Below are 19,843 nucleotides of genomic sequence, written 5' to 3'. Positions count from 1 at the left end.
TACAATAGTTGTTGCTATATTTAACAGGATACTAGATTTGAAACAACACATATACAATGACCCAATATGCTTAAAAGATGGTTTAATTGTTTGGCATAAGAAATTATATATATGTGGAAAAATAAATCTAGGTGGAAAGTTATAAAATGTATGAAATTAAAAATATCTACGTCCAATTTTCGATGATCAGAGATATTGGAATGATACTAATTACAATAAATCAAAAAAACTGTATAATACCTTAGACCATTTGTAGCCGGCTCTAGCAGTTGCATCGAGCCCTGCCGCTAGAGCCGCCCTCTCGTTGTCACACCATCGAGGCTCATACCGGGTTGTATCCTTCACGTCGGGCTTGAAGGGTTTTGAGTAAGGCACATACATAGCACACGTCATAAATAAAAAAATCAAAATTTTCACATAAGAAGAAAGTCCGGGATGGGAGCGGCAAAATTTTCACATAGAATGAAGAAGAAAAAATGCGATGGCGAAGAAAGAGAATAAAAAGAAAAAAAGAAGAGAAAGAACAATGGAGGGACGGGGGATGGGGTAGGATTAATTATTTTTTATTTTATTTTTTCAACTTTTTTATTTATCTTTTCTTTTATTTTGATTTTTATGTTTATTGTAATACTTTTATTTATTAGATTAATGTAATGTTAAAATTGTTAATTTAATAAACAGTTTGATTTTAAAATTGAATACATTAATTTGTTTGCATGAAATATAATGAAATTTTTAGAGCCCAGGAGTGAAGGCTCTTAAATGGAAACCACCTCCTTTTAGAGCCTCAAATAGGCTCTATCACTGTAGATGCTCTTAATACATATTGAAACAGTGTTGTAAATACAAACAGGGTCAAAAGTTGTGCATTCAAATACTCCGGCCGTCCACGAAATGAGTACTCATTTTTCTTTTTGGCAAATGTACCCCAAAAAACTCTTTAATTAATACACTTTAAAAAAGTAAAACCATTCACGCTACACTCAATACATTTCTTAAAACCCATGCCCTCCTCAAATAGATAGTCATTTCGTGGACAGAGGGAGTATGATTATATGATATTAATACAAAAATCGGTGTTGCAAATACAAATAGGGTCAAAAGTTGTGCATTCAAATCGGTGCCTGTCAAACGACTCGAGCACACAAGTAGATTCAACATATTTCTGGTTTCACAAAACGTTTCCAAATTTACTTGCAAACTAATATAATCAATTCAATTGCCTGAAACATTATTGTGCATTGCTCATCCAAATCAAAGATAAACATATGCAAATGATTGTTTCATCCAGAAATGATCATATTGAAGAAACCAACAACCGAATCTTAGCTGTGGAATGAAAAACGAATGTCGAATTTATTCATGGTAAGCAATCACCTTTCAACTGCACTGTCAAAATGGTGCATAGGAACATCACAACAAAAAAATTAGCCACCTGAGAGAGGTAAACCTAGATACTGATAATATACAAGATCACGCAGCAACAGCTATAGAACTATGGGGCACGTACAATAGCTCTTTGTGACCCAAAAATATATCATATAGAAAACAAAACCCCAAAAAGAATGAATACACACACGTTACACACAGCCAACATAAAAAATACAAGTGAAGAGAAACTTGTTGGTTGCAATATTTGATCGTAAATCCACGTTTATGGGTGGGGGGACTCGTTTTCTCTAAAAAAATAAACCAGCAATATCAGCTTACCACAGTGCTCTGTAGTTGCTAAGCTCATCGGTAACCACCATATGGTTGTTGACTGTAATTTCCAGCTCCCATTGTAGGATTGTAGCCGCCAGGTATGGTACTTCCTGGAGGATGTCCCATAGGCTGTTGCGTGTTCATTCCCGGGCCCATACCCATGTTCATTCCCATACCCATAGTTCCTGGCATATTCATACCCATACCAGGTCCCATCCCCATCCCTCTTCCAATTGGTTGGCTTCCCCCGTAGCCACCCATCGCCATGCCCATGCCCATGCCCATCCCCATGCCCATCCCCATGCCCCCACCAGGACCACCAGCTATGCCATAATTCATACCAGAACTCATCATTGGGTTTGGCTGAGGCCTCAGAGCACCTACACCAGCACGTCCAACACCAGATCCAGAGCCCATTGCTTTGCCCATGGTAACTGTAGATACTACAGTAGTTGTTGCTGGTTGTTTTTCCATCCTTTTCTCCTTGCGATTTATGGCATCAAAATCAACTCCAATATCAGCCAATGGATTTGTTTTTGCTGCATAAATTTCATTAATAATTTAGGCTCAATGATGAAATGTACTCAATGAGAAAATGAAAGTGAAAATGCCAGAACTTACATCCAGAAATATTGAGATTGACCAATCCACGGCTCAGAGTGTCGGCCCAAACAGTGGACTTAGTCTCGAACTTGTCCGAGGACGGTTTAGGAGCTACAGCAGAACCTGTTGAAGCTTGAGTAACTGACACTGGAACTACGAGACTACTTGATTGTACTTGCGGAGCTTGAGAACCCATATGTGAAAGGAAATTTTGATTTGTAGAAACTCCTGTGGAAGTAGGAGGAACCATGTACCCACCAGCTGGAACTGCAGCCACTGATTGATGTTGGTAAACTCCATAGAAGTTCGAGTTTTGCTGATTTGGCTGCATAGAACCACCTTGAGAAGGAAAACCTGAAAGTGGTGCCTGACCAGCTTGACCATGGAGGGCTAAAGCCATAGTTTGAGAAGGAAAGCCTGCTTGTGGAACAGAGTGTGATGGTTGAGGAGGATAGTTCGCTTGCAATGAAGGCTGTCCAAGTTGAGTAGGAAAACCAGCAGGTTGGCCAGGTTGTGCTTGAAAACCATTTTGGGGTGCATACTGACCACTAAGAGATGGCTGCATTGTGGGTTGATTGGTTTGAGGTGGAAAGCCACTGTGAGGCACAGATTGGTTTGGTGCAGCTTGGTAACCAGTTTGTGTATTAACAAAAGATTGGGGGGCGGAGGGAGGTAGAATATCTGCTAATATATCAATATCGTGGTTAGGAGTTGATGACTCCTGTTGTGGAAATGGTGTGCTTGTAGTGGGTGGCATTCCAAAAGGGCCAGATGGCATGTTTGTTGCATCATAAAAAGTGCCCCCAGCTTCAGTTGCTGCTTTCTGAGGAACTGACTGAGGCACATCGAGGCCCTGATTGGAATTTGCAGTGAAGGAATTAGAGGATGCATTGATCTGTTGTTCAGTTGGTGCACCATCTGTAGAAGTAATAGCTCTGAAAGGACCATCACCAAATGGATCATCGAAAGGCTGAAACAAAATCAGGAATAAATGGGTGAAATTTCCATATGTTCACACCAAACCACATGTGCAGTTCACAGCAATAAGCCAAAAGAAGTTTTTTGCCTGGTTCCATTTCGTCATTTCTGATTTGACATGCGAATTGCTCACAATTAACTACTTCACTAGATGTATGCACTAAAAAAATTATTTGTATATGAAACATGTCATCAGTCAGAAAGCAATATCATAAAAGTACCTGATTGTTAGTCGCTGCTGGTGGTGGCCCACCTTCAAATGTGGGTCCAGAGGCAAAGCCTGCATTTGGATTAGCTTCAGATGCAGCATCAGGCTGCCCAACAGGCACGAGAGCCAGTGGATTTGAAGAAAAAGGCTCAGAGAGAGAACCCAACAAATCCATTTCCACAGCAGATGTAGCAGGAGTAATACCATTAGATGTGGCAGGGGCAGCTATTCAAATATTTGAAGATCATAGAAAAGAAGAATGAGCCTTCAACATCTGGTAGCTTACCAATGGTATGTAAATAAATGAAAACAAAATCATAACAAGTCCAGAATATGTAGTACCAAGAAATCATACGATGTCAAATCAGAGGAGCAACAGCATCTAATATCTTAGTTTTACATTTTTTATTGGTCAGGGAACCACTTAAAATTATTTGACTATTGATTAAAAGTTATAATTAGTGGATTTGATATTCAATGCAAAAATAACAACCAAAATAACTGAAATGTCAACAAAATCTGATACAGATTACTACAGTCATTATGTTTTTAGACACGCATCTACCAAATGACATTACCCTCAAAATTTGTAAGGAACAGCTCTTTACCTGAAAATGAACCTCTAGGATCAAATTCATCAAATCCATCAACTTCCCGGTTGCTATGCTGAGCTGTAGTCTGCACTGAAGTAGGAGGGGATGCTGAAGCAGGAGGTGAAGCAGGAATAGGGTGTGGAGCAGCTGCGGTTGTATGGCTTGGGCTAGCGTCTTTTGAGGATACTTTAGGGGCGTATGCTTGTGACGATTCTCCATCCCTACTAATGATATGGATTCAGAACTAATGCACAAACTGAAAAAGGTGGAAGGCAAATATACAGGAAATCTTACCTTTCATTGTATGAAGGACTGTGGGTGCCACCAACAGCATCCTCATAACTAGGAGGTGCATCAGCACTTTGCCCAGAATATCTGTTTTCAAGCTTCTTCCCAGCAGTACTGATTTAAAAATCAAACAAATTTAACAACTTTGGTTAATAATCGTTTCATAAGAACATTAAAACAATACATCAAAATAGATCAATTGAAATACCTTCCATCTTGAGATTGCTCATCAGCTCTTGCACCACTTCCTCTGAAAAGGGGAAAAACTCGTAAAATTCACATTTCAATATAGACGACATCACACAGTAGGGCCATGTAAGCAATAAGGTAGTGATCCTAGCTAGCACTCTAATTTGGTGGCAAAAGGTGAGCAGAATACAATTCAAAGGAGCATCAGCATCCATGATTCTTGCGGGAACCTGCTACGCATATTTAGTAAGTGTTTGCAGGTCCAAAAAAGGTGTTTTAACAGGTTCTCGGTTCTTTATTTCAGCACCAAGTCTTCAATTCTCTTCTAGCAGATGTCACATCCTTATTTCATTCTCTTTAGCTCTTATATCTTCAAACAAAGAAAATATCAAGCAATATTTACAGGTTTGTTACTGTTTTTCATACAATGAGACAATTTAAGCAACAGTATTGGCGTGGCTAGACATATTTTTCATTTTCTCTGGAACATTTTATATGTTTACCAGCATGAGGTCCCAAATAATTAAGTTCGTTCAACCTTCACGAAACATATTAAAGCTTGCAGACCAGTTGCTAGTTGTAATTTTTAATCATTGCATTTCTAATCCAAACGGCCATTATATTAGCTTAAACGAAAAGGTTGCAGATTGAAGAATACAATAACACACTTAACATGTTAAACATGAAGCAGACCTGTTTCGCAAGCTACATTATTTCTAATTTCTTTCTATTTTGAGTGAATTAGGAGAAATCCACTTCAAAAGCGCTTATCATCAGCCTATGTTTAAAAGATTGAAGAAGTTAAAATGTTGTCAATGAGTTATTTTCTAGAGGCGCAATAAAACATTTTAAATTCAAACACACATTTTAGGCCAATCACTACTAAAATTTTGGTTCAGTTATATTATTCACAACCTGATATTTGATTGACATTATGGTTCACAAAAACCCTCCCATTATTCCCTTAGTAACTGCTGAAAAAAAATCTCAACACGGTCGAACATGTTTTTATCAATTTTGGGAATAAATTCATCACAACAATCAGTAAAATCACTCTTCTCGTAGCACAGAAAATGTTCAACATGGTCACCAAGGAAATTAAGTCGAACAAATTCACTGAATATGGGGAAATAGAGACTCAGCAAACCTGGAAGAATATTGGCCATCATCCTCATTTGCAGGATTTCTCTCTCGATCAGCACTTCTACTTCTTGATCCATAATTATAGTCATCATTGCCTTGACTTCTTCCTCGGTACTCATCATCCTTGTATCCATCTCGGCCAAATCGCTCCTCATTATCTCTACCATACCTGTCTCCATCACGGCCATATGATTCTCCATACCGACCATATCTATCCTCATCTCTAGAACCCCATTCTCTATCTCTCCCATAGCCATTCCTATCATCATCTCGGTTTCCATATCGATCATCATCATATCTGTCTCCATACCCTCCGGAGCCAGGATGATACATACCACCAGTAGGAGTACTGCGGAATCTGTTAAAATATAATGTCAAAACAACATGTACACAACTTCACTAATGATAAACCAGAAGTTATTTTGGTTTATGATAATTTGCAGCATGCTTTAGGGGGAAAAAAAAGACACCAAGTAATACAAACATGAGACATCTGAGGATGCATAGGCAGATGAATGAATAAAATACAGAAAGAAAAAGAAATGAGACTTCCAAGAGATAAATCAACTTTATGTATACCGAGCATTTAATTATGCTCTATTGTGCAGCAAAAAAATCATCGCGAAAACCCTAGCTCCCTAAGGAGTCCATAGAAAAGGACATAGGCACAGCTCCCTAAGATACCTTGCTCGCACAACTCAAACTTGAAATATGAGTGGTTTTAACGCTAAAATCGTGCTTGGAAAATTTTCATTCACAAACACAACCCGAAGTAGATTAATCCCCAAAAACATTTTAAAAAAGCATAACTATGAAATTTCAAAACCTAAAACTCAGTACCTCACAATTGGAGAAGTTAATCTAGATGAAGCACTATCGAGGAACACGATTCAGTACTTGTATACATGCAGGCATTTAGTAACCAAAGAATGTTTGCAAACACAACCTTCACATAGCAAAATAATTACTGAAGATAATGATTCATTATGCAGAACAGAACCTAATATTTATGTCATTAAGAATAAGTTGAAGATGCAGGCTATGTGATGCATGCAATCAGAGAGATTGTACAACTTACTTGTCCCTATTAGCAGCAGCCTTCTGACGAACCTCTTGTATTCTTTCCTTATCATTTACAAGAACTACTATGCTCTGAGATTTCTTTCTAACATTGTTACCCTGGTCTCTTCCACTGGAATCAATGTATTGGAAATCGGACAAAGTCTATGGAAAGTGGAAAAGATAGAAACACCACCCATTAACTTACATCCAAGGTGAAGCTCTATAAGAAAAGAATTCATATAATAAAGAAACTAACTGATATTTGGTATGCATGTTCTTTGATATCATCTATGACACGCTCGGAACCATGGGCTATCAAGTACTCCAAGACAGTCAATGCCTGCAGATAAATCAGCAAAAAACAATGATTTGGTTGTAAGAAGATCGCACCTACCAAAAAGCACAATCTTTAAGAATATTGCAAAACAGGTACATCAGAATACAAATCAGAGTTGTCTCGTGAATGTACAAAATAAGATGCCAAAACATTAAAATGGTTACCAAAAAGGAAATCCCAAATTAAGGAAGACAAACCTTGTAGACATGCCGCCAATTTTTTCCAGTATCATTTATACGCTTCCATATTACTGATATGATCATCTGATACTCGTGACTGTTAAAAAGCAAAACTCAATACTTGTACATGAAAAGTAACCCAGGTGAAGTATGTTGAGTCAGCCTGAACTTACTAGTTTCTAGTTGCCTGAGCAATATCAGCAAGAAGGGATCCATGGGGACCCCAGGGCTCATTGCTAGTTGCATCAAGAACCTAAAGGGAAAAAAAAAAACAAGCATCATTTAAGAGTTAAGACCGCTGACAAGAACTAGCTAGGCATCACACAGCTCATTACTACTATTATATTTTAAAATACACAATATGGCCAAAACATGTCCATAGAAAGAAAATAAAGAAGATCAGAATGTGAAGTGCAAAGAGAAAGTCAATCAAAAAGGAAACATAGATAAATTACCTTCTGTTCTATTGAAGGGACTTTAAGAACTTTCTTGTTGACCCCTCTCTTACTGCAAGATGACAAACAAAACAGTCCTAATAAAATGTTTGGCCACCAAAACTAAGACATGATTTAACTAAGTCACCACAATATCTGAATGGTAAATCTATATATGTTGTGCCAGCTTGATAGATCAGCAGTTCTATATTCAGAGTAGTCTCCTTAGATCTATTTCTATAATCTAGACAGGGGATAAATTTAAGACTATATCAAATAACAGTGGGAAGACTACCCATTAAATAAAGTGCAAAGGCAACATATTCAGCGAATAAAGTAAAAGAGGAACTTACATGTCACGGACAGTTTGATCAAAAACTTTCTTCATTCCACCCTTGCCTGAGAGATGCCGAATTAGCTAACTCACTCGATCAATTTTTTTTGCCTGTGAAGCCAAAAGAAAACGGTATACTTAAATAAAGCACAGCAATTTTCTCTCTTCATTGAATCACAATTGCAACTTCCAAAATGATACAGATCAATTTCTAAAATAAAATATCGCGATTCCATCATTTCGCTGGAATGAATTAGAGCGCAGAAATTGAAAGTCACGCAAGCAATGATCTTTCTAACAAAATCTACCACCAAAACGGGATACCAATGGACAGAGGGAAAAAGAAAAAAAAACAAGGAACAATCATAACAGAATAACAATGTAAGAAATCACAACCAAAAATCCCCGTAATACACAAACGATTCCATCCACATAAAATAAAAAACCAATTCACATCGAAAACATCAGCTACAATCACACAGGTGACGAATAAGCTAAATTCCATACATACAGATACCGGAAATTAGATCTGAAGCCATATAAACATGATTGAAGATCCAGTAAATACGATAATATAAAAACGCTTAACAAAATCCTTAAAAAACGAAGAAGGTCATGCCTGAGAAATTCACAGCCTCCTTCACCGTATGCTAGATCTGAAGATATGGCGTTGATGAATGGCTGTCGAGATCGAGATCGAGAGGGGAGGAGAGAGAGAGGGAGGGAGAGGGAGATTGTAAGGCGAAATGAAAAGGAAAAAGAGATGCTCCGTGAAAGAAAATTCGTCGAATTGAATGGAAATTAGCTGTCTTTAGTTGGAAATTCTAATTATAGTTAAAAACTTAAAAACACTGTGGTAGTAAATAAATGAAATAAAATGGAGTAAAGTGTAGTTTGAAATGTAAAATGTTGTTTTATTCGCGTTGTTTTTCCCTCTAGGTTTTCTGTTTTGTTTTTTCTTTTTTTTTCTTCAGCAATAATAGCCGTATTTAAAAAAAAAAATGTAAAATGTTGTTTTATAGGTGTGTGGTGGGGTACAGCCGTACAGCCAAAACCGAGTCGTAGGCTCGTAGCTAGCGACCGCATTTTACACGTATACCAACTCTCATCAAAATCTACACATTTATGATTCATTCATATGCGTATGATTTAGTTTGAAATTAATTTATTATAATATGTAGTATATCTAATTTTATGATATAATTTTTGTATTTAAAATTAAAATATATCTATATTTTTTATTATTCGAAATTAAATTGTTTAAGATTACACACTATTCAATTAGCTCAAGTCAATTTATTCGAGAAACTATAAACAAAAAAGGGATTAAAAAAAAAACAAAAACGAACAAACAAAAAACTCATGGTAAAATTGGTGACGATCGAGGTGCAACTAATGCTTCTTATTCATTAATTTTGTTAGTAAGACCCATAATTACTCCCTCCGCAATATGAAAGTTTATTGCAATATTATGGAATAACACGCACAATTAATACCGTGAACTCTCAACATCTACTTCTTAATTGGGAGTGAGGATTTTTTTTTTATTTTTTTATTTGAGCCAAAGTGAGGATTAAATCTAGTAAACAAAATAATCATCGACATTACTCACATTTTCTTCCCTCCACAGATCATATTGATCAATTACAAAAATTGTAATGATTAGTATTTTCAAATGGTCTAATATTTAAGGTTGGGGGGCCAAACATAGGCATGCTTTCTCGATTTAGCGTTTCTTTTTTTTTCTTCTTCCAAATTGTCGATTTAATTAGGTATATTTTTCAAACGAATAAAATTGTAGTTAAATTATTATTACGATCAAAATTAGGTGATATAACAAACATGTGTGTATTTGATTGACCCATTTCTCTGTAGCGATGTACACATACTTATACAAATCAACCCTATGTAAACTTGATTTTTATTATTTTCATTCTATATTCAACACTTAAAAAGAAATAGCAAAACAATGTCTCAAAAGAAGAAGAAGAAGATGACGATGATGATGCCTAATTATTTTTTGTATACGTGGTCCTAATTTTATTGTTTGTTATGTCTTCATAGAAAATATTTCAATATCACAATTTGGAGCGAACAAATAAAATGAAAGTACAAATACAAATTTGCAGGCACAAATATAGTAAATTGTAAAAACAATCAAATACTAATATAAACTCGAATTTATCTGCCCCATTCCTAGCTTGGCATATTTTTTGAGATAATTAGGGTAATGAAATCAAAACATCTTTGTCGTGTCACTTATTTGGACCAAAATAATACTAACTTGACCGTAATTGTACTCAATTGACAAAGGATGGCAAAATTGACAATTCTAATAGAACCGACTACCTATAAATCCAAATAACAAGGTTTAGTTTTTCTTAATTTACAGTCCCACATAATAATATAATTAAATTTATTGGTAGAACGTGCAATAATGACATCAACGAGGATGCAGGAAATGTGAAAAGCATATTATGCAAAAGGGAATCATAATGCTCATAATCATAATGCTGGGAGCTTTGTAGGATAAAAGCTCCCTTTTATTTATAATGAATATATAAATCAACAAAAGTTGCCCTTTATTTATTACTATCAATAGAGCGGCACATAGAACTTTAGATGATACTGTGGTTTGGTATGATAATTGACCATTTTGATTTATGGAGATTGAATTTTCGGATTTTATTTTATTAATGAACGATATTTCCGTCTCGAGGAAAAGCCTTTTATCGATGAAGAAGCATTATTTTAGATTTTGGGGTAATGTTATGGGAGATATTGTACTATGTTGAGGTAATGTTATGGGAGATACTGTACTATGTTGAGGCTGTTAGAAATGGATATTGGGCACATTTCTCCCTTAAAAGGCATTATAAGGGAGAGGGTTGCTCAACATATAAAGTGGTTCATGCCACTATCTCCAATCTAATGTGGGACACTTCAATACCCCCGCACGCGCAGCGTGGACTATCCCAAACGTTATTGGGACACTTCAATACACCCCCGCACGCGCAACGTGAACTATCCCAAACGCCAAAGCCATCTGTTGGCGCAACGTGAACTATCCCAAACGCCATCTGTTGACAACGATATTGGAGGGCCCATCATTAGATTGGGTTGGCTTTGATACCATGTTAAAAATGGATATTTAACTCATTCCTTCCTTAAAAGGCTTTATAAGGGAGATAGTTGCCTCACCATATAAAGTGGCTCATACAACTATCTCCAATCCAATGTGGGACACTTCAATAGAAGCGAACCAGGTTCATTCACTTGCAAAGTTTGCTGTGAATTATACGCGGTTTTGTTATTGGATTGCTAAGTTTTCTTTGTGGCTTACTGATATTGTAGCTACAAGCCTACAACCTTCTTGAGTAATACTCTTGTTTCAAAAATAAAGAAACATTTATTATTGGATAATTTAGGATATATATACAGAGAGAGGATGAGTTCAATTAAGAATCACTAAATAAAATAAAATTAAAACATTATTTTCAACCTTTCGATCATTAAAATAATAAAATTTATAGTGGGTGCATCATCTTAATGGATGAATGCAATAATTTATAATTGTGTTCGAATTTTGAAAGGGTGGATTTTTTTTTTTTTATATAGTAAATTTAGCAGTGGATACATTAATTTTTACAATAGATGGAATAGTTTTAATAATTCTCACATTTTTACAAAATTTGTAGTTTTCACTACAAGGACACTTTGTTTTCATGAAATTATATTTGATTCGTTTGGATTATTCAAGTCGTTGTGTTGAAATTTGGTAGTCAAACTTCCATGATTGGATGCGATTATTTTACAATTGAGCAATCCAAATGAAACTAAATAAAAGTTTAATGACTAAATTACCAAAAAGAAGACGTATCTACACATTACTACAACAAAAGTTTATCCCCAGAATCAGGACATTTTCTCTTCTTCCGAAACACATTTCTTATTGCAAATTTAGAACACACTCTCCTAATTTCATGAATTGAATCAAACTCGAACGCACACTTTTTCCATTCCGATCCTCTATTGCCTTATAATATTACTCCACACTTTTTATTACACTAGCAGAAAGAACCTACGTTGTATTTGTAATTAATGTTATTTTATTTGATAATCTATTATTTTAAAAAATCTATTAATTTATTACTTTATTAGATAATTTTATTGAATGGATATATATATATATATATCAATAGCTATAGATATATATCACATAGATTAAGTGTAATATCTAATGAATTAATATATTCTTATAAATATATAATATGTAAAATAACCTTAAAATAAAATATGTAATAGGAGTAAAATAGGCAATCCACAAGTTGTGCCTTAGGAATTAGGATGCTTAAGCTCTTTTCTATTAGTATAGATTGTAGATGATTGGCATATAACAATACTAAAAATTTAGGTTTTAAGATTTATAAAAAGAATACAGCACACTTTAACATAGAACAATCTTTTTCTTTTGAGAATTAACATTGAACAATCTTAAGCCTTGGTAATGGCGGACACAGTCAAAAGTGAGGAGGGGCTTGAGCCCCCACCAAGCTTAAACATACTAGAATCCTTCAACTACTACTGACAAAATATATGGCAACAATAATTTATGATAACAGTTGTTGCTCTGTCCCTACCAACAACGTCAAAAAAATTCATAGTTGACAAAATGTCCTCTTCATGTCTCTCTCCCCCTATCATCATCAGTTTTCCTTTACATGCTCCTCTCTCTCTCTCACTTAACTTTACAGGAGAAGGCTTTGGTTGGTGAGAACAATGGAGCATAGTACTGGAATTAAAGTGCCAAGACTGAAAGTGGGCTCCCAAGGTTTGGAGGTAAAGGAAAAATACAAATTTTAATTAGCATTAATGATGAATACATATAAGATATATAATGGTTTTCTGCTGTTAGAAAGGTTTTGATGCATTGTTCCTTTGCAAAATGCAATGTCTTTTTTTGGTAACTATGAATTTGTAAAATACAATGGAAAAGTTTTGGTGCTTTCTTCTTATCAGCTGTATGAAAAGTAATTTGTAATATTCACCTCCGAATTCTCAATTTGTCTTCCTGAGATAATTCGTTAGAAACAGATTTTGTTAAACCCAAAAATTTTGTGTACAAATATTAGCTGGTGTATATATATGATTGTGCAACCATATTCAAGATTGTGATCAAGAAGATTAATGGCTAGTATTCCTCTTTAAATAACATATCTAAAAAAGTCATTAATTAGGAATTGACCTTTGTTATGATCATCCAAGAGGCTCTTACATACTGAATTTACACTATAGGATTGATTATTTGAAAGAAAACTTTGTTCAGGTTTCTAGACTGGGGTTGGGCTGTGGGAGCCTCTCAGGCATACTGAACGCTCCCCTCTCCCACGAAGCCGGGGGCGCGATTCTGAAACAAGCATTCAACAAGGGCATAACATTCTTCGACACTGCTGATCTCTACGGAAAGGATGGTGACAATAAGATCATGATTGGGAAGGTAATAACACCAACAACAAGCCTTTCTCATCTCTTTCTCAAATTTCAAATTTTGTTGTGGTTAATTGCTGCAGGCTTTGAAAGATCTGCCTCGCGAGCAAGTCCAGCTAGCAAGCAAATTCGGCATTTGTATGGCCGACAAGGCCCGTGCTGAGGTCAGGGGAGATCCTCAGTATGTCAGACAATGCATTGAAGCCAGCCTCAGGCGCCTTGATGTGGATTACATTGATCTCTACTACCAGCACCGCGTTGATCAATCTGTGCCAATAGAGGAAACTGTGGGTATAGTATTAGCTTGAGCTTGTTAGAGAACTTAAGACATTAGGTTCCCTACGGGGGGCTTAGGGTGCTCGTGCTCCCCCCTGCACCCCCTGGATCCATCCCACTGGGTGTCTGACTTCTTCTGAAACTCCCTTTTTTTTGCGTTTCTTGAAGATGGCCAGATGGGGGAGCTGAAGAAGCTGGTCGAGGAGGGGAAGATACGGTACATTGGGTTGTCGGAAGCTAGTGCTGGCACGATCAGGAGGGCGCACGCGGTGCATCCCATCACCGCAGTGCAGATGGAGTATTCTCTGTGGAGTCGAGACATTGAGGAGGATGTTGTTCCACTTTGTAGGTTGGTCCCAAATTTAGCAATTTTTTTTTTTTTTTTTTTTTTGTGATACAAAGTGTATGTTATTCTTATGCACAAGTTTTTCTTGAAGGCAACTTGGAATTGGTATAGTAGCATATAGTCAGGGGCCCAAATTTTGATTTTTTTTTTATATATAATATGTATAAAAATGTTGTTATTATTATTAGTATTATATTTGTATTTTAGTAAAAAAATGTCTAAAATGTATTGAGTGCCCCCAAAATTTTTTTTAGTAAATGTCGAACTATATTATCTATGAAAATGTTGTTATTATTATTATTATATTTGTATTTTAGTAAAAAATGTCTAAAATGTATTGAATGCCCCCAAAAAAAAATTTAGTAAATGTTTTGAACTATATTATCTATGAAAATGTTGTTATTATTATTATTATTATTATTATTATTATTATTATTATTATTATTATTATTATTATTATTATTATTATTATTATTATATTTGTATTTTAGTAAAAAATGTCTGCTGAAGTGGAAATTTTATTAAAAAGAAAAGGAAAAAAGAGAGACCTGATACATAAGGAAACAAGCAAAATAACCCGCAAGAAACCCCGGGTAACCAAAAAAGAAACCAAGACTAAGAGAATATTTTAAGCGGGTCGCCCTCGTCTAAAACATCGTCCTCTTCATCGTCCAACCAATCGCCCCATTTTTTCTTCATTTTTGAAGAGGCCACAACCGACATAGCATGGGCTGCATCGGTAGAGTTAGAGGAGTTGATCACAAAGTTTTGCAGTATCTGTCCTCCAGACTGAGCAAACTTCACTTTATTCAGGAACTCCACAGGCGAAGAAGTGTCAAGACCAGGGCCATGCATATCATCACTGCGTGCTGAATTTTGGAAATCCGAAGACATGCCATTGATTATGAAACGACGGAGCCTGTGCTTGATAGAAGAATCAGAAACTCTCCCCTTCTTGGTGATAGCCCCTTTCGGACGCCCTCGTGTACGAGAAATGGGTCCTGTCGTCCCAGTCAAAGTTAGCACAGCGTTGTTGTCAGTCATAACAGCAAGCGGCTGAACAACCAGAGGTGCAGAAGTCCTCTTGTGTTCCTGCTCAACTATCTCAATTTGGCTCTTTTCGTCATCTGAACCAGACTGTTCTATATCCTTTCTACCCTGACTGTCCTGAGGGATGCAAGCATCTGAAGCTCGGCCTCCATCAGAAGGCGGCTTGTCCATGTTATCATCACCATCAAGAGAAACCAACACAGCAAAGGGATTGGATGAGGTAGGATCTGAAGACTGTCCAATCTCAGCTAAAGCTTGTGCAGCCCTTGCTGGAGATTCCTGATTTCCGGTGTAGGGACGAGGATCAACCCTATGGTCATCCACCTTGTAGTGAACACGTTCCCGGCCCTGATGTTCCGAAAAGCCCATCGTGGTCGTTTTACTCTTTCTGCATTGGTTAGCAGTATGTCCCACAACATTGCAAACAGAGCAGTAAAAAGGCAAATTCTCATATCGAAACTTGACAGTAAAGTCAGTGTCGCCACACTTAATATCTAAAGCCTCAGGAATATCAGCCGAAACATCTAACTCAACAAGAATTCTAGCAAAGTGACCCACATGAGCCTGTGCAGACTGACCATCAATCAAGATAGGCATTCCCACTTCTCGTGCGACCCCGGAAAGAACCTCTGGGTGCCAATATTCATGCGGCAAGTTAAATATTCTAATCCATACCTGAACAAGGGTAGAAGGCGTTTTGTAGGGATCAAAATTCGGCACCCAAGCCTGGAGATGTAGTATACCTGAGCGTAGACGCCAAGTCGTTTTAGTGAAAGCCGCTGCCTTATCCTCGTCGGTTGTGAAATTAAAAGTGAAGAAACCTTTTCCGAGAGGATGAATTGACCAACCGGCAGACGGTTTCCAAAGCTGCTGAAGTTCCTCCCAAAGATCCGCTGCAAACCGAGGTGAATCACCTTTGCGGAAGATCAGTCGGCCGTGAACCGCATGGGCGAAACGCCGGACTTGTCGTTGGTGGAAAGAAGGGTCCAAAACAAGGCAACGCTTGAGATCCACCAACTCCGGCCGGAGGATTGAATAGTCATGAGCGGGGACGTCCCTAGGTTTGGAAACTTGCTTGGTCAGACTGCCATTCCTAGCCTTCAGCTTATCTGCAAAAGAGGCATTCGGCTGAGGAGGAGGCGACACCTTCGGACCAGACGGGGGGGCCATCGAAGGGTTCGGAAGAGCAGCAACACCCGAACTTCGATCCAGAGGAGCGGTCTTGGAGTTCTCTCCTACAACGAAGGATGAACGAGGAGTATTTGGGAGAAAATTTGTAGAGACGACCGGCAGGTTGAGCGCACCTCTGTCGCCCGGTGAACTGAGACCACCGGAAGCCAAAGATGGCGGCGGGAACCAACCAACGCTGGAGGGGCCATTGCCGCCGTTTGACGCCATCGGAATCAGCGGCGTGAGGTCGACGAGGTCGACGAGGTCGACTTTTTCAGCCGTTTCCTCCTGCAAAAAATTCGGCTCCTCCGCTAAGGCTCGCAGCCACCACTATGTGAATCTACCTGCCGTCGCCGCCGCCTCCGTCTCAGTCGCGAATCGGTCCAGATTCCGCCGTTAGAAGAGGGCAGATCGGGCGAAGAGGTCGCGAGGAAGAGGTGGAGCACGCGAGGAAGAAGCTCGCAGCAGCTGCTGCTGCGCCGCTGTGAAGAGTGCACAGCAGCAACGGCCAGGTTGCGGTTCTTCAGCGGACGAGCAGCAGATGCGGCGGCGCGGCTGGCGTCGCTGCTGTCAATCCGCGGCGAGGTTGCACCGAGCGCGGATGGCGGGCTGACGGGAAGTCAACGCCGGGCTTGTGCTGATTGCTTCGGTTGAAAGAGAGAGAGAGAGTTGAGGCAGAGGTGTTGCTGTCACGGCGGCAACAATTCTCGCCGTTAGAAGAGAGAGGGACGGCGGCGGTGGAGGCTGCCGCCTGTTGCGAGATCGGGTCAAAATTGGAACAGGAGAAATCGCCCAATCAAAATCGTCTCCATTCCATGTTCTCCCGGGTCAAAATTGGAACAGGAGAAATCGCCCAATCATTTTGATTAGTAAAAAATGTCTAAAATGTATTGAATGCCCCCAAAAAATTTTTTAGTAAATGTTTTGAACTATATTATCTATGAAAATGTTGTTATTATTATTATTATATTTGTATTTTAGTAAAAAATGTCTAAAATGTATTGAATGCCCAAAAAAAAAAAAAAAACGGGGGCTGCCGCCCCCGAACCCCCGTAACAGTTCAGCCCCCCCCAAAAAAATCCTGGCTCCGCCACTGCATATAGTCCACTTGGTCATGGATTCTTTGGTGGAAAGGGAATGGTGGAGAGCTTGCCTTCCGAGAGCTTCCTGGTAAGGCCAAAAAACTTAGTGTACATCCAGATATACGGTGCATCTAACCTAATTAAATTCACTCAACATTCATTATAATTATACCCATAATTGTTGCACATATCTTCGTCACATTGTTCTTGCTCTTATATGATGTTGTCGTCGTTGTTGTTGTTAGACGCTGCATCCGAGGTTTACGGGCGACAATCAAGAAAAGAACAGAAGTATATACGTCCGGTTTGCGGGTTTAGCAGCTAAGCATTCGTGCACGCCTCCACAACTAGCTCTGGCTTGGCTTCTCCATCAAGGCCACGACGTCGTTCCCATCCCTGGTAGTGTACCACTGATGAGTGAAACCTTTATTTGGATTGTATTATTGTTTTTTTTGTAAATGAAATGTCACAAGAGAATTTGTTGATAAATATTTCAGCCACGACCAAGATTCAAAATCTGGAAGCTAACATTGCGTCGTTGGGAGTGAAGCTGAAAGCAAAGGACTTGAAAGAAATTGGTGAAGCAATTAATGTTGATGAAGTTGGTGGCGATAGGGAATATGGCATTTTTTCTAAGTATACATACAAGCTAGCAGATACCCCACCCTATAAAAACTGATATGTATCCACCTTAGGTAGCAAGAACACTCCAATAAACATGAAGATGCCCACATCTTTTACTCCAATTAGCTTTCATCGATGGAAGAAATCAGGCTGTGCATTGGGCGTTTGCTATTCAAGATTGATATATATTTATATGGGTTAAGTTCCATGGAGAATGATATATAAATATAAGTAGAGAATGGAGAAATATTGAACATGTTATGAACATGTCAGTAGAAGCGATTGAACATACCAATAATTTTGTTAAACGTTTCGGGGTTTGGGGGTTCGAATCCTGTATAAGTTCAACACAATTTCTGTTGAACGTTAATGAACGAACATTGACTGTTAGATTAAATAAGATCAACGACTGAGATTGCTTTTTCTTTCTTTGCAAACATTTACTTTTCCATTGAAATTTCTTCTATATAATTAAGTATTTTTATCCTCATCATGATTATAATTATGTTTCTAATTATATTTAGATCAAAAGGATATGAGTCATGCAAATTAACTCAAACTACCAAATTGTTAATATGCGGTATCCTTTATATTACCTCAATAGTGAACATTTTGGAGATACAATGATAAATCAAATAAGATAATAAAGAATCGTGTAGGAATAATTACTTCAGTTAGTTTTGATCAAACATTGAAAAAAAAAAAAAAAAAACTACCCGATTAATGTTTTCCTATCATACCTCCATTCTTTCACCTCTTCAAGAAATGGTCGTTGGAGGAGAAAATTTTAGGGTAGGTTTTATTTATTTATAGGTCAGCTCATGCTATATAATTTTATTTGAAAATACTCTGATCATAGTGAATAAATTTTTTGTTTCATCAGAGCAAAATCTTCATAATTCACAAATAAAAGTAATAATAATAAACAAATTCGGAATGACTCATTTTAGACCATCAAAACAGAAACATTCGCACTCCACTAGTATAGATTTTAAATTTATTATATTAACGTTAAAGAAAATATTGGATAATTGGAAGTCGACGCCCTAATTGACATATAAATTGATTTGCAAAAATATACAGTTAGTACTGGGGACATTTTATTCATAGCCCTCATTTTACTCTTTATAGCCCTAATAATAATAATAAATAAATAAAAAAATTGCCCTTTGTTTTGACACAGAAGAAGAAGAAGAAAGATGGAGGATTGGCGGTGGGGAGCTCAGATTCCGACAGCATTGTTTTCAAGAGAAGCAAATCCGCTGCAACTCCGATGTGAAGCAAATCCACCTCAATTTTTTCGATTTTGAAGTGAATTGAAGGGACAAAATTGTAAAGTGGAAAATGTAATAGCAAGTACTATAGAAGGCGGTATAATGTAACTGGGGGTGGGCAGTGGTTACAATTTCTAAGTAGAACAGTGATTTAGATGCGGGCCTGACTTTTATGCGAGCCTGGGCTAATATGTAATACGCCTATCGAACAGGCGGAAATCGCTAGAAATATAACATAACAAGCTTATAGATATAACTTATATAACTCTTCATAGAATTTATAGTTTGAAATTTTGTTATACAAGATAAATATAATTAGACATGTTTAGTACTTTATTATAGTTTGAAATTTATTATATAAGATACTTTCTCCGTCCAATTGATCTTGTCTCATATTCCTTTTTTGTTTGTTCCACTGATCTTGTTTCATTTCTATAAATAGTAACAATTAACTAAATAATAAGAATTTTTAATTACCTTCT

At 37.4% G+C, this 19,843-nt stretch overlaps 2 protein-coding genes across 4 annotated transcripts; one reads left to right on the top strand and one right to left on the bottom strand.

Moving 5' to 3' along the window:
* Positions 1–1,337: 1,337 nt before the first annotated feature.
* On the bottom strand, positions 1,338–8,864 carry LOC130997579 (clathrin interactor EPSIN 2). 3 transcript variants are annotated; one of them, XM_057922959.1, is made up of 14 exons: positions 8,672–8,864; positions 8,072–8,163; positions 7,740–7,791; positions 7,458–7,537; positions 7,303–7,381; positions 7,025–7,108; positions 6,785–6,930; positions 5,711–6,064; positions 4,583–4,624; positions 4,381–4,488; positions 4,102–4,307; positions 3,507–3,718; positions 2,326–3,277; positions 1,338–2,243 (listed from the first exon to the last, which is right to left on the bottom strand). In XM_057922959.1, the coding sequence occupies exons 2-14, from the start codon at positions 8,104–8,106 to the stop codon at positions 1,735–1,737; spliced, it is 2,859 nt and encodes a 952-aa protein (XP_057778942.1). In that variant the 5' UTR covers positions 8,107–8,163; positions 8,672–8,864; the 3' UTR covers positions 1,338–1,734. The 3 variants fall into 3 exon arrangements, with proteins under 3 accessions (XP_057778942.1, XP_057778936.1, XP_057778927.1); XM_057922953.1 differs by having other exon boundaries at positions 4,102–4,310; positions 8,072–8,161; positions 8,669–8,863; XM_057922944.1 differs by having other exon boundaries at positions 4,102–4,310; positions 8,672–8,863.
* Positions 8,865–12,681: 3,817 nt separating this feature from the next.
* LOC130997567 (perakine reductase-like) lies at positions 12,682–18,232 on the top strand. Its single transcript, XM_057922935.1, has 8 exons — positions 12,682–12,891; positions 13,379–13,549; positions 13,623–13,826; positions 13,992–14,164; positions 14,253–14,284; positions 17,487–17,551; positions 17,709–17,862; positions 17,961–18,232. Exons 1-8 carry the CDS (start codon positions 12,832–12,834, stop codon positions 18,140–18,142), a joined length of 1,041 nt encoding a protein of 346 aa, XP_057778918.1. The 5' UTR covers positions 12,682–12,831; the 3' UTR covers positions 18,143–18,232.
* Positions 18,233–19,843: the final 1,611 nt, after the last annotated feature.

The sequence above is a fragment of the Salvia miltiorrhiza genome, chromosome 1, assembly GCF_028751815.1.
Source record: "Salvia miltiorrhiza cultivar Shanhuang (shh) chromosome 1, IMPLAD_Smil_shh, whole genome shotgun sequence".
In the NCBI taxonomy this organism is placed as follows: domain Eukaryota; kingdom Viridiplantae; phylum Streptophyta; class Magnoliopsida; order Lamiales; family Lamiaceae; genus Salvia; species Salvia miltiorrhiza.
Note: the sequence above shows the minus strand (reverse complement) of the source record. Positions and strands in the feature narration are given on the sequence as shown.

Coding starts and splice junctions, on each gene's coding strand:
- LOC130997579 (XM_057922953.1), bottom strand. CDS start 8,106: ATGAAGAAAGTTTTTGATCAAACTGTCCGTGACAT. Junction 4,489..4,582: donor GAGCAATCTCAAGATGGAAG/GTATTTCAATTG, acceptor TTTTTAAATCAG/TACTGCTGGGAAGAAGCTTG. Junction 3,278..3,506: donor CAGCAGCGACTAACAATCAG/GTACTTTTATGA, acceptor ATTTTGTTTCAG/CCTTTCGATGATCCATTTGG.
- LOC130997567 (XM_057922935.1), top strand. CDS start 12,832: ATGGAGCATAGTACTGGAATTAAAGTGCCAAGACTGAAAGTGGGCTCC. Junction 14,165..14,252: donor GATGTTGTTCCACTTTGTAG/GTTGGTCCCAAA, acceptor TTTTTCTTGAAG/GCAACTTGGAATTGGTATAG. Junction 17,552..17,708: donor TGCCTTCCGAGAGCTTCCTG/GTAAGGCCAAAA, acceptor TGTTGTTGTTAG/ACGCTGCATCCGAGGTTTAC.